This window comes from Lepidochelys olivacea (genome assembly GCF_965140295.1).
Source record: "Lepidochelys olivacea isolate rLepOli2 genome assembly, chromosome: 23".
NCBI classification, from domain to species: domain Eukaryota; kingdom Metazoa; phylum Chordata; order Testudines; family Cheloniidae; genus Lepidochelys; species Lepidochelys olivacea.
Genome location: NC_140433.1, coordinates 3,036,315 through 3,047,759, shown reverse-complemented (window position 1 = coordinate 3,047,759; position 11,445 = coordinate 3,036,315). Strand labels below are relative to the sequence as shown.

Sequence of the window (11,445 nt, the reverse complement as noted above, 5' to 3'; positions counted from 1 at the left end):
AGGTAAAGGAAGAATCACTATCCTTATCTTACAAGTGGGGAAATTGAGGCACCGGGCAATTCAGTGCACCGCCCAAGCACTAGTGTCATGCACAAGTAACTCGACCAAGAGTCTGCAGCTAGTTCAAGAGCCAGTCCCGCTGCCAGCGGAGAACTATTCCAAATGCTAGTGTCACACACACGACACACCCTGTCCCGAGCGTATAACTCGTCCAAAGGCTGGAGTCACACACCCGTCACAGGGTAGCTGGCTTGTAGCTGACTCACCCCCTCACCCTACCTCTGGTGTATGACGAGTCTCAATGTTCGTGTCACACACTTGCTCTGTAAGTGGCTGGAGCCTGAGCCCCACCCTGGTGTGTAACTCGTCCTTCTGCATGTCACATTCGACTTTCATTCATGCAAAGCCCCAGCCTCTCATGGGTCCTTTCTTTCTTTCGGTCGTTCTTTTTAATCAAGGGAAATACAGCTTAAAGGACAATGCAACACACACGCAGGGGGGGCTACCCCGGAGGGGTGGGGGCTGAGCAGGGATGGTTTGGGCTCCCCCCAATCCCTCACCAATCCCCTAAAAATACTCACTGCATTATTGCCACAAACCAAACAATATCCCAGCCTAACACATGCCAAGACTCTCCTTGCAATGGCCATGGTCAGTAAGATGGGTGGTCTGGGGGTACAACAAAATCAGGGCCCCATGAGCTGCTCGGAGTCTTAATCAATTGCTTATTGGCTTCAGCTGCTTCTGCTCATTGCCCCACACACACACACGTCATGTCACCCAGCAGCCTTACACACACACACTCATGTATTCACCCAGCAGCCTTACACACACACCCCCCCCACGTGTGCATTAACCCAGCAGCCCGATACACACACACGTATTCACCTAGCAGCCCTACACACACACAGGTGTGGGTGCATTAACCCAGCAGCCCGATGCACACACACACTCGTGTATTCGCCCAGCAGCCCTACACACACAGACATACACACGTATTCACCTAGCAGCCCAGCAAATCCCCGATGCTCCCCGTTCTCTACAGGAAAACTGACCAGAACCCCCCCCCGCCCCCCATTAACCACCCTCGTCTGGGTGGAAACCGCGGGAAGGGGGGGGGAAGAGGTCGGGTCCCTTTAAGAGCTCCGGAGCATGCGCACGGCTGTCAAAAGGGCGGGGCGCCCCCCCCCCCTTCCCCAGTCCGCGCCCTTTCCATTCCGGGACGCCCAGGCGGGCAGAGCGCGGCGCCGGCTGGAGGCAGAGGCCGGGACCGGAGAGCCGGAGCGGGGCCACACGGCGGCCGGTGGATCCTGCAGCCGGGGCCTCCCTGCAGCGCCCCCCCCCACCCCCGGATCCGCCGCGCCTCGGGGCCGGGGCGATGCCGAGCAGCCCGCGGGCGGCCGCGGCCGGGCAGCCCCGCTTTGGAACGTCGAGACGCTGAAAATTGTTACATCGCGTTCGGAAGTGGGAAGCGGCCACGACGCCGGGGCGCGGCGGAGCCCGCCGCGGGGAGCCGCTGACCTCCGCCCCGCTCGGGTGAGTGGGGCTGGGCGCGGCCGGGAACCGGAGTGGGGCTTGGAGCCGGGGCGGGGGTACCCCCTGGAAACCCCCTTCCGCTTCGCGTACCGAGGGGGTGGACCCCCCCGCCCCCCCATATACAGTGCAGTGGGGGGGGGCGGGCGGGGGCGGGATATGCATTGATCGCTTAGTGAAAACCTAAATACCAGCCCTCGAATGGGGGGGGGAGAAAACGATCAAATTAAAGGGTTTCCTTCCTCTTCCCCCCCCCCCCCCCGCCGGCTTCTTGCTTTGAAAATACCCCCCACACACACATTAAGGGGTGAGGCGGGGGGGGGGTGTGTGGAGGCGAGTGTGAACTTCTGATGGGCGCATGTGGTCGGGGGAGAGGGGAGGATTTGAACTCCAGTCTGACGGGGGAAGGCTTGAAACTTCTCACGGGTGGGGCTGGGGGGGGGGTTGAATTCAAGTTTGGAAGGGGAGGGGGAAGTGATCCGATTAAAGGGGTGTCCTGGTCTCTTCTTCTGCCCCCCCTCCCCCCGCTTGGTGTGAAATATTTTCCCAGCGCATCCCGGAGGAGGAACAGGCGTGTGTGTGCCCAAGGGTTGAAACTGCTTGGGTGGATCTGCGGGGTTTGAATTAAAACGGCCAGGAAGAGCCCTAGAAACGACTCCCTGTCCGGAAACAGCAGCACATGCACCCCCCCCACCCCACCCCACCCCCGGAAAAAACCCGAACTTGCTTGCTGTGGGTGGGGGCAGGAAGAAAGGGGAAGTGGTCGATTTTTTTTTTTTCTTCCAGTGCTGACTTGGGTGCCGGTAGCAACCAGCTGCTCTGCTGATTGGGGAGGGGATATGTTTTTTTCCTTTTCCCAACCAAATTCGGGGGGGGGGGGGTCCTGAGTCTCTTTCCTTGGCCTGGGTTTAAAATGTAGTCCCAGAGAGACTCTTGCTAGAATCAGTGATTTGTCTGAGTTTGCCGGCAGCACGGCGCACCTGTCCCCAGTTCTCTCCAGTGTCTTACTGGAGGTTTAAAAAAAATTAAATCCAGTCTTCCTCCAACCCTCGGCCCAGCTGTCCCGCTTGCTGGGGACAGAAGCTTCTGGGGGTGGGGGGGAAGCCACATGTGCAGAACTGGGCAGCCAGCCTTTTGAGCTCACTTTGCAGGGTGGAAGAGCTTGCTTGAGCCAGGGAACCTATAAAAGTTGGGTTGGGTCTGGCTTGACAGGTGGGTTGGGATTCCCTCTGGCCCCTTGTGGGGGCCATTTTGGAGCTCGCAAAGCAGGTCCCTTCTGCTGTACCATGCTGGGGGTGGGACAGTTGCTGGAGAGTTGGACCCTCATTGAGCAATTTCTGTGGCTCAAAGGTCAGGTCTACGCTTGAAATTTTTGCCAGTACAGCAAAATCAGCTAGCGGGGTTTGAAGGACTTTTTTAGACCAGCAAAAGCCCTAGTGTAGACACAGTTACGCTGCACCTCCCCCCCCCCCCCTCCTGTGGTTGGTATGACTTATTTTGTTCAGGGGACTGGTATGCGTTCTACATGGGGTATGATAATCTATAGCTTTTATCGATCTAGAGCTTTTCATCAGCCCATCTCAAAGCCCTTTCTGAAAGAGGACGGTATCGTTATCCCTGTGTCAAGCTGGGGAAACTGAGGCACAGAGGAGGCAGCAACTCAGCAGGCCTGAGGCAGAGCCAGGAATACGTCGGGGGTGGGGGGGAGGAGCAGATAAAGCTCAAGGACAGAGTTGGTACAAGAACGAATGGGGATAAACTGGCTGGGAGGAAATCCGAGGCTGGAAGTCAGAAGGTTTCTACCAATCAGAGTGAGGGGGGTGCTTTGGAAGAGCACCCCAGCAGGGGCTGTGGGGGACAAACAACCTAACTGGCTTTTGGCTGGAATTTGAGCCGTTTATGGGTGGGATTCTGTGATGGGGCGACCGACAGTAAGACGGGAAAGGGACTCGGTGCCTTTCTTGACTGGGTTCCTACGGGTCCCCATGCAGGGAGGAGGGGGTTTGGAGGGGCCATGCTGGGGGACCTCAACAAACTTGCCTCAGTTTCACGAAGCCAGTTAAATTGGGAGCAGCCCCCTGGGCAGGTACTCGGATTTCAGGTGCTGAGTAACAGCTTAGTTAGGGGCTTGCCTAAAGCTATTTCTGATGGCCTGATTTCGGTTCAAGGCAAACAAGGGACAGGGGCCCGCTAAACCAAAATAAGATGCTCTTAAAGTGTCGTGAGAGTCGCCCACACGGGAGGTGAGGGGGAGGGGGGTGTCCCATTAAACCAGTTTAACGAAAAGGGTGCAGATTGGTGTGGCGTCAAGGAGCCAATTCCCACGGTGGAATTTTGAGACACTGAGATTGCTACTGTGTGTTCTGACCTTCTGGAGGTAATTGGGCTCAGAGTTTGTTGCCTTCCTACCCCGGTTCCTTTTTGGTGAAAGGAGTCTTTCACCTCCCATAGCTTGGGAAGGACAGACGGACGAGGAGAAGAACTGTTCGGGGTGGGACAAAGGGGGGCCAGATGCCGGCTGGAGCTGCTGTGCCCTGGGGGTGAGGCAGCCCAGCCCAGATGATGGGTATTTTCCATCTCCTGGAAACTTTCCCTCGAGTTTGACCTTCAAGGCTGCTCTGGGCTTGTTCTCTGTCTAATCAGATGCTGGCTTAGCAGGATCCCATGGGGGGAGGGAGGCTCTGCTCCCCAGGGACTTTGTGGAGAAATTGGCCCCTTCCCCTAGGGTAGCAATGAACAGCTGGTGTTAGGAGCTGCCCTGCCTGTACTTCTGGGGTAATCCTGGCTTCTTTGCAGCAAGGCCAAACCGCCGCTGATTTCAGTGTGAGCAAGTGCTTAAATTCCTCTTGAGGATCTGGGCCAGAGACCTCAGTAATGGTGTGACATTTCCCCAAGCTTTTGCGTTTGGCTAAACTAGTTACAGGTCTGCTTCTGTCCTCAGAGGTGTGGGATCCATTCCTGGTTTGCTGTTAATATCTGGCTCCTTATGAGGAGTGGTGGTGAGGATGGGGGTGGCTCAGGACTCCTGGGTTCCGCTCCTAGGAGAGGAGGGATTGGGAGTCAGGACTCCTGGGTTCCGCTCCTAGGAGAGGAGGGATTGGGAGTCAGGACTCCTGGCTTTTATTCCCAGCTTTGGGAGGGGAGTGAGGGCTAGAGGTTGGAACAGGGGACTGGGAGGTGGGACTGTAGGAACAAGACCTTGATTGTTGTGTGACCTGCTGTGTCCTCTCTGCCTCTGGTTTTGCCCACCTGTGGAATGGGGGAGGAGTTAAAGAGCTTTGAGATCCTCTGTGATCCAGGTGGGCGAAATGTTACTATGCTAGACCAAGCCTGAATGCTTTGGAGGGCCTCGGTTTCAGTGTTAGATTCATGGCTACCAATAGCACCTAGGTGCTGTGACGTATTGGCCTGCTTCTTCCTCTGCCCCAAGGAGCTTCCCATTTAAGCAGACAAAGGGTGGGGAGACCGTGTTTTCCCCATTTTACAGATGGGCAAGACTGAGGCCTCGAGAGCTCAAGTGGGAATTGGTGGCAGGGCTGGGATATGAGCCCAGATCTCCTGCATCCCGGCCCATCCACCTTCTGAGTACTGGTGCCTTGCAGTGACCTGCCTCGGGGTGGGGTGGAGTGCAGGAAGGGGGGCCGAGGCTAGGCAGATCACAGGCCCTTGCCTTGCACTTCATCTCTGTGTTCCTTCTCCAGCCTTGTATGGACTTTGCTGCTTGCCTGCAGCCATGGGGAAAATGCTGTCCAAGATTTTCGGCAATAAGGAGATGCGGATTCTGATGCTAGGGCTGGATGCAGCTGGCAAGACCACCATCCTTTACAAGCTGAAGCTGGGCCAGTCGGTCACCACCATCCCCACCGTGGGCTTCAACGTGGAGACGGTGACCTACAAGAATGTCAAGTTCAACGTCTGGGACGTGGGGGGCCAGGACAAGATCCGGCCCCTCTGGAGACATTACTACACAGGTACCCAGGGGCTCATCTTCGTGGTGGACTGCGCCGATCGCGACCGGATCGACGAAGGCCGGCAGGAGCTGCACCGCATCATCAATGACCGGGAGATGCGTGATGCCATCATCCTCATCTTCGCCAACAAGCAGGACCTGCCCGATGCCATGAAGCCCCACGAAATCCAGGAGAAATTGGGACTGACGCGTATTAGGGACAGGAATTGGTATGTCCAGCCCTCGTGCGCGACGTCCGGGGAAGGACTCTGCGAAGGTCTGATGTGGCTGACGTCCAATTACAAATCCTAATCCTGGCTTTTTGTACCCGAGCCCGCGCACGAGTCTCTAACCAATGAAACTTTATTTCCCCATCCCCACCCCATAACCCCATCCTCCCCCACTTGTCTGTTTCTCTCTCTCTCTCTCTCTGTCTCAGAATTGCTGGTGGGGTGGGATTGGATCCCTGCTATGGTACCTTGGCACCCGCCCTCTAAAATGGGGGGGCCTGGGGTGTTGTGAATGCTGCGGGCTTGGGGGGGGAGGTGGCTCTTTAGATCTGAATGCAAGCCAGTTTTTTTTCTCGTTTCTGATTGTAAATCCTGTAGTTTTATTATTTAATTGGGAAGCAGGGGATGGGTGTAGACTCTCTCCTTCTCCTCCCCCGCAGCTATGTTAACAGGGGCAGATCATCTGGTGCTATTGGGGTGCCCTCGACAGCAGCCCTTCTCACCTGTGGTTCACAGAATCCATCCCGTTCCTTATGTCCTGGTGGTCTGCAGAACCAACTGGGGGGCGGTGGGAGTGTTGGGGAGATCTCATACTAGGCACTTAAGATTTTTGCATTGGAGTGGCAGGTTCATGGGAGCAGCTTATGGGGGTCCCCCGTCCAGCTGCCCAATAATCCACGAATATAAGAATGTCCTTGCCTGTTGGGAGTGACAGCTGCGTGCCCTGATCAAACTCAATCTCGGATGATCCTTATTTATCCCCCTGCCCTGCCATTCTTCTCTGCCAGTGACCCAGCCCGGGTGAGGTGTGAGGGCTGTCCCACGTGTGGGAGGGGACTGGGCCGTGCACGCCTTGGTGACTAGCTTACCCTGGCAGGAGGAGAGCTGGTGTCCTAGGGAGACGCAAACACGCCCACATGTCTCCACCCAAACCAGTTTCCCCAGCACGTGGGCGGTGGGAATCAAAGAGCCCATTCATCAGAGCCGCCTTAGAGGAGTGGCTCTCTCCTGAATCCTGGGGCTACCTGTCCTTGCTGGCTTACATTCCTGTTTGTGGGGAATGCGGCCACGGGGCTGGTGGAAATCCAGGGGGCGTCCGTCTCCTGGGATGTCAGTGGGCCTTGGATCAGGCCCAGCTGGGATCGTAGTTAACCTGTGGGTGTGGCCGCACCCCTTCCCTGGGACTCCTCCAAAGCTCTGTCCTTTGCTGAGCTGCAGGCTGGGACCTGGGTGGGGTGAGGCAGGGGGTTCCCTGGTAAATGCCTCGCATCCATCTCCTCCCCCCCCAGCTTATCAATTGGGGTACAGGTTTCCCCCTGCATTGGCTCCAGGCCATCTGCCCATAGAGGCCTCCCAGTCTGTGACCAGCCCAGGCATGGGCTGCCAATACCCCAAGGATCTGCTGAAGCCAAGCAAGGGGGTCCTGATGGGAATGTTTGGGGGAAGGGACCCCTTTAGTCTCTGGGATATGACTTCGCTTCCTATTGGTGGGGTATTCCCAGGGCAAAGGGATGGGGGGGCCAGTGTGTTTAGAGAGAGGACCCCACCACATTGGGGGGGGCCCCATGGCTAGGGAAAGTCCTGTTCCCAGTTTCTGCTGGGAGGAGTGGAAGTGGCACTGGCTTGCAGCTGTTGGCCCAGCCCCTCTTCCTATGGGGTGACAGGCTCTGCCCCCCAGCTCCTCCCCGCTCTGTCCTCTTAGCATCCTCCTCCAATGCCCACAAGGTGGCAGGGGCTGTTGCCAAGGAAACTGCATCCAGCAGAGGCTGATGATCCTGGTGGAAGGGGAGGAGCAATGGGGGGGGTAGCACCGTTTGGTGGGAGCCCTGCCCTTCCTTGGAGGGAGGGTGCAAAGCGGCCATGCCAAACTGGAGCTGTTCCCCTTCCCTCTTAACCCTCACACACACAGCGCTTCCCCCTTGGGGCCCCCTCTGATTTCAGGCGGCTCGCGCCCAGCCCCTGGTTCGTGGGCCTTTTTCTCGCTCGTCGGGGAGGCGGGCAAGGCAAAGCTGCCACCTTGCGAAACCTGCTAGACAAGGGAGTGGATTAAACTCCCTTTTTCCTCCCCTGCGTGGGTGCTGCTCCAACCGAACCCAGTGCTGGAATGAGTTTTGCCTGGCCTCTGCCTGCCCCGCCCGAGGCCTGTTCGCACCCCACCCTTTCCGCCTGCCACACACATCCACTAAGATGTGCCGTCCCATCCTGCCAGGATCCAGCTGCTGGGGCTTTGAGCAGGGACTGGTCTGGGAAGGAGTCTCCCTAGAGCCATGTCCTCACATCCCCTCCTTATTTCTGAGTCCTGGGGGCAACGCTTGAGGGAAATCCCACACTCCCATCCCTGCAGCCGGGCTCCCAACCTACTCCCTGGGCATGCCCCCCTGGGAGAGAATGAATCAGAACTAGGAAAAGGGGCAGTGCCTTCCCCCCTCAGGTGTCCGAGTGTCTAATTACCAAGGAGTCAACGCCCCTTTTTGTTGCAAGCCGGCTCCTGGCAGCCCCGGTGCCACCCACTCTGCAAATGCCGCCTCTCCCCGGGGCTTGGCCTTGTAAACTTTGTCCCTGCCTCTCGCTCGAACCCGGCTCGGACGTGCCCTGACTCCGCGGGGAGACTAGCCGGTGTCCTGATGCTGCCTCTGTCCTTAAGCCTTCCAGCATTACCTTTCTTGGCGGGGGCACTTGCCCTGTGGACTAGCCCTTAAAGGTGCAGGTGTGCCAATTCCCCCCCCATCTGACGCACGTTTTGGCTGGCGAGAAACCCCGTGATGCGGTAGAAGCGAGGCACAGGGCAGTGCCGGTTCCATCACAGGGCTAGAGGCGAGTGGGTGATGGGCAGATTTAGGAGCAGATTTCCTCGAACATTCCAGTTTGGTACATGTCTCTTTCCTTTTGCTTCCCCCCCACCCCCTTCCAAAATTCCCCCTCTGGCACAGGGGGCCCAGTTTGCTCCTGCTCCCTGCTGAAATGAAGCTGGAATTGATGAGACTGCGGCTCTTGTTTATTGTTTACTGCGGGACAGCTGTGATTCTTTGGGCAGGCTCCTCTTCCTGCAGAAAATAGAAACGGGCTCGGGTTTTTTCCCCCCCTTCCACCCCCCTGCTCCTGCATCTTGTACAGGGTGAGCAGGCCAAAGCACTTAAGTCTGGGCATGCGTCTGGCACAAGCAGCTTCTACCGTAGGGGTGGCTGCAGAGCATGAGTCCCATGTACTCTTCCTCCAAACTCAGCTGATCGGCCATGTTAACGGTCCGTGCGGACTTTCCCAGCCTGCATTCCCGAGGCGCAACCCTCGCTGCGTGGGGGGGGGGGCCGCACCGGCCCTAGGGCTTTAGCAGAAGCTGCTGCTGCAAGGGGGCGTCCTAGGGCTGTTTCCGCTCCCTGGAGCGGGCTGAGCTGGGGCTGTGAAATAAGCGTCTCCTCATTACACAGATGTTCATCTCAAGAGCGTACGCTGGTGTGGGAGCTGATCCTGCTGCGCGGTGGGTGGCCGCCTCCGTAATCCTGCGTCAGGTTTGGTTCTGATCCAGAGTTGGTGGAGTGTTTACCTTCCCTGTGTGAAGTGGGGCTGTCTAAAACCTTCCTCCTGAAGGGGAGAGAATTGGAGACTCTTGTGCCTTTACTGGAGTACCACTGTTGCGAAAAGGAAAACGAAGGTACTTTAAGAGCCAGCTGTAAGATGTGCTGGAAACCCCTGGGGGCTGTAATCTACTTGGGGAGATGCTACACCGGGGAAGTATTCTCTACTGTACATGTAACCTGGGAAGATTTAGCATTTCCCATTTTTCGTTGGTAAATTTCTCCCTGCAGCCGGAGAGGCTGCAAGTGCAGTGTGTTTCAAAGGGCTCATGACATTCAAACTGTGTGAGGGGTTTTTTTTAAGGGGTTTTTTTTCTTTCTAATCTTTATGCAAATGAAAATCTTTTTTAAAAATCGTATTGGCTGCCGTCCTGTGCTTTATTTCTCACTTTCATGCAGAGATTTCCCTCTATAAAAGGGCCTGGTTTTTTATTCCCTCCCCACAAGTGTCTCTAACAAGGCAGCATGGGACAGTGGTTAGAGCTCTGGACAGGGCCACTGCAGTTCGGGGTCTGTTTCCGGCTCTGTCACTTTGACCGCTTTCCCCGCTCGCCGCTGGAGTTTCTTCACCTGTTTAAAAGGGGGCTGTGACCCGTCTCTTGTAAAGCACGGTGGGATCCGGGGGCTGAAAAGGGCCATGTCACAGCTAAGCCCAACGCTGCCATAGCAGCGCTCTGTGGTTCTCAAACGAAGGCCTGAGCCCAATGTCCTATGCCTTGCGGAGGGGCTGGCACTGGGTGGAGTTGGGGGTACAAAACGACGGCCTCAGAATGGGGGTGATTTTGCAAGGGTGCAGCAGGTGCAAAGCATCAGTGAACCAGGCCCAAGGTTTCAGAGCAAGCATGGTTGGTTAAGCATCCCTTCTTTTTAAGATGACGGGACCCCTGGGTACCTACAGGGGCTGTGGGGTCAAGCAGGCCCCCGAAAGGTGGGCTCTGGGCGCAGTTCTGTCCCCGTATGGCTCCCCCTTCTCTGGCTCGGTTTGCTGAGCTGGGGCTGAGGTTCTCAGCGGGCTGCGGGGGGCCAGTTGGAAGCACTGAGTGGCTGGTGTCTTACTGAGCATTTCGGTTCCTCTTTTGAGAGGCGAAGCTTGGCTGTGACTCGGGAGTGGAAGCAGGCGCAGGAGGTGTTGGAGGCAGCTGATCTCATTGCCGGCTCGCTGCACCAACGTCTGGGCACTCATGTGACACCCCTCCCCCCCCCCGCACCTAACCCACTAAGCCAACCACCTCCTCTCTGTACAGCGGGTCCTTCTGCTTTTCACTGCCTCGCTTGTTTCCTGCAGAACTACTGAGCAGGGACCTAGAAGTCAGGACTCCTGGGTTCCAGGCTCAGCTCTCAAGTAGGGGTTTGATCTTGGAGTTTGCGGCCCCTCTCGCTGCCAACCCAACCTGGGGGAGGGGCTCAAGAAATTCTCAAAAGCAGGCTTGGGCCCTTTTGAAAACCGAGCTATACTTTCCCTCTTTGCTAGGTGGGCTCCTCTGTGTTCTAGAGGGGGTGGGGGAAGAGGGGAACTGCTCCCTCTGTGCATAAGGAGTGGGACAGAAATCTAAGCCAATCCTTGAGGGCTGTTTTGAAAATGGGGAAACTGAGGTCAAGTGACTTGCCTAAAGTGAGAGAGTCCATGGAAGGGCTGGGAACAACCCAGGAGTCCTAGCTCCCAGCCCTCAGCTCCTCTAACCACTAGACCCCACTGTCTTCTCAAAGCTGGGAATAGAACCCAGGACTCCTGGGTTCTATCAGCCCCCTGCTCTATCCATTAGACTCCATTCCCCCATTTTTAGCATTGCAACCCTGCCCTGGTTTTGGGCCCAACCTGAGTATGAATATTTAGGTTGTTTCTTGAATCTCTCTCATTTGCACCCCTCATATCTCCATGCGTGGGGTTATGCAGCAGTAGGGAGCGTTATCCTGGGCTGAGTGGGGAAGGCCAGTGCAGGGGAGCCGCTTGAGGCCATGCTGCTCTAGGCCAATGAGAGATCAAACCTTTTAGACCCAAACTCCCCTTCCACCTGCACCCCACCACACAGGTCCATGAAGGAGAGAGGCAGGTCTCCGCGCTGGCAAAAGCCTTCAGCTTGGTGACGGGACAGGCTTTGCCAGGGCCTGGGAGCAGAGCCCTGCATTGTGCCCCCCGCCACTTCCCTCCATTGATGGCAGT

General features: G+C 56.9%; 1 protein-coding gene across 2 annotated transcripts; it reads left to right on the top strand.

Annotated features, from left to right (window-relative positions):
- The first annotated feature begins 1,201 nt into the window (after positions 1-1,201).
- On the top strand, positions 1,202-9,643 carry LOC311511619 (ADP-ribosylation factor 6-like). 2 transcript variants are annotated; one of them, XM_084612351.1, is made up of 3 exons: positions 1,202-1,536; positions 5,235-5,712; positions 9,138-9,643. In XM_084612351.1, coding segments are annotated over exons 2-3 (447 nt in total). In that variant the 5' UTR covers positions 1,202-1,536; positions 5,235-5,266; the 3' UTR covers positions 9,139-9,643. The 2 variants fall into 2 exon arrangements, with proteins under 2 accessions (XP_084468477.1, XP_084468476.1); XM_084612350.1 differs by having other exon boundaries at positions 5,235-9,643.
- The last annotated feature ends 1,802 nt before the right edge of the window (positions 9,644-11,445 follow it).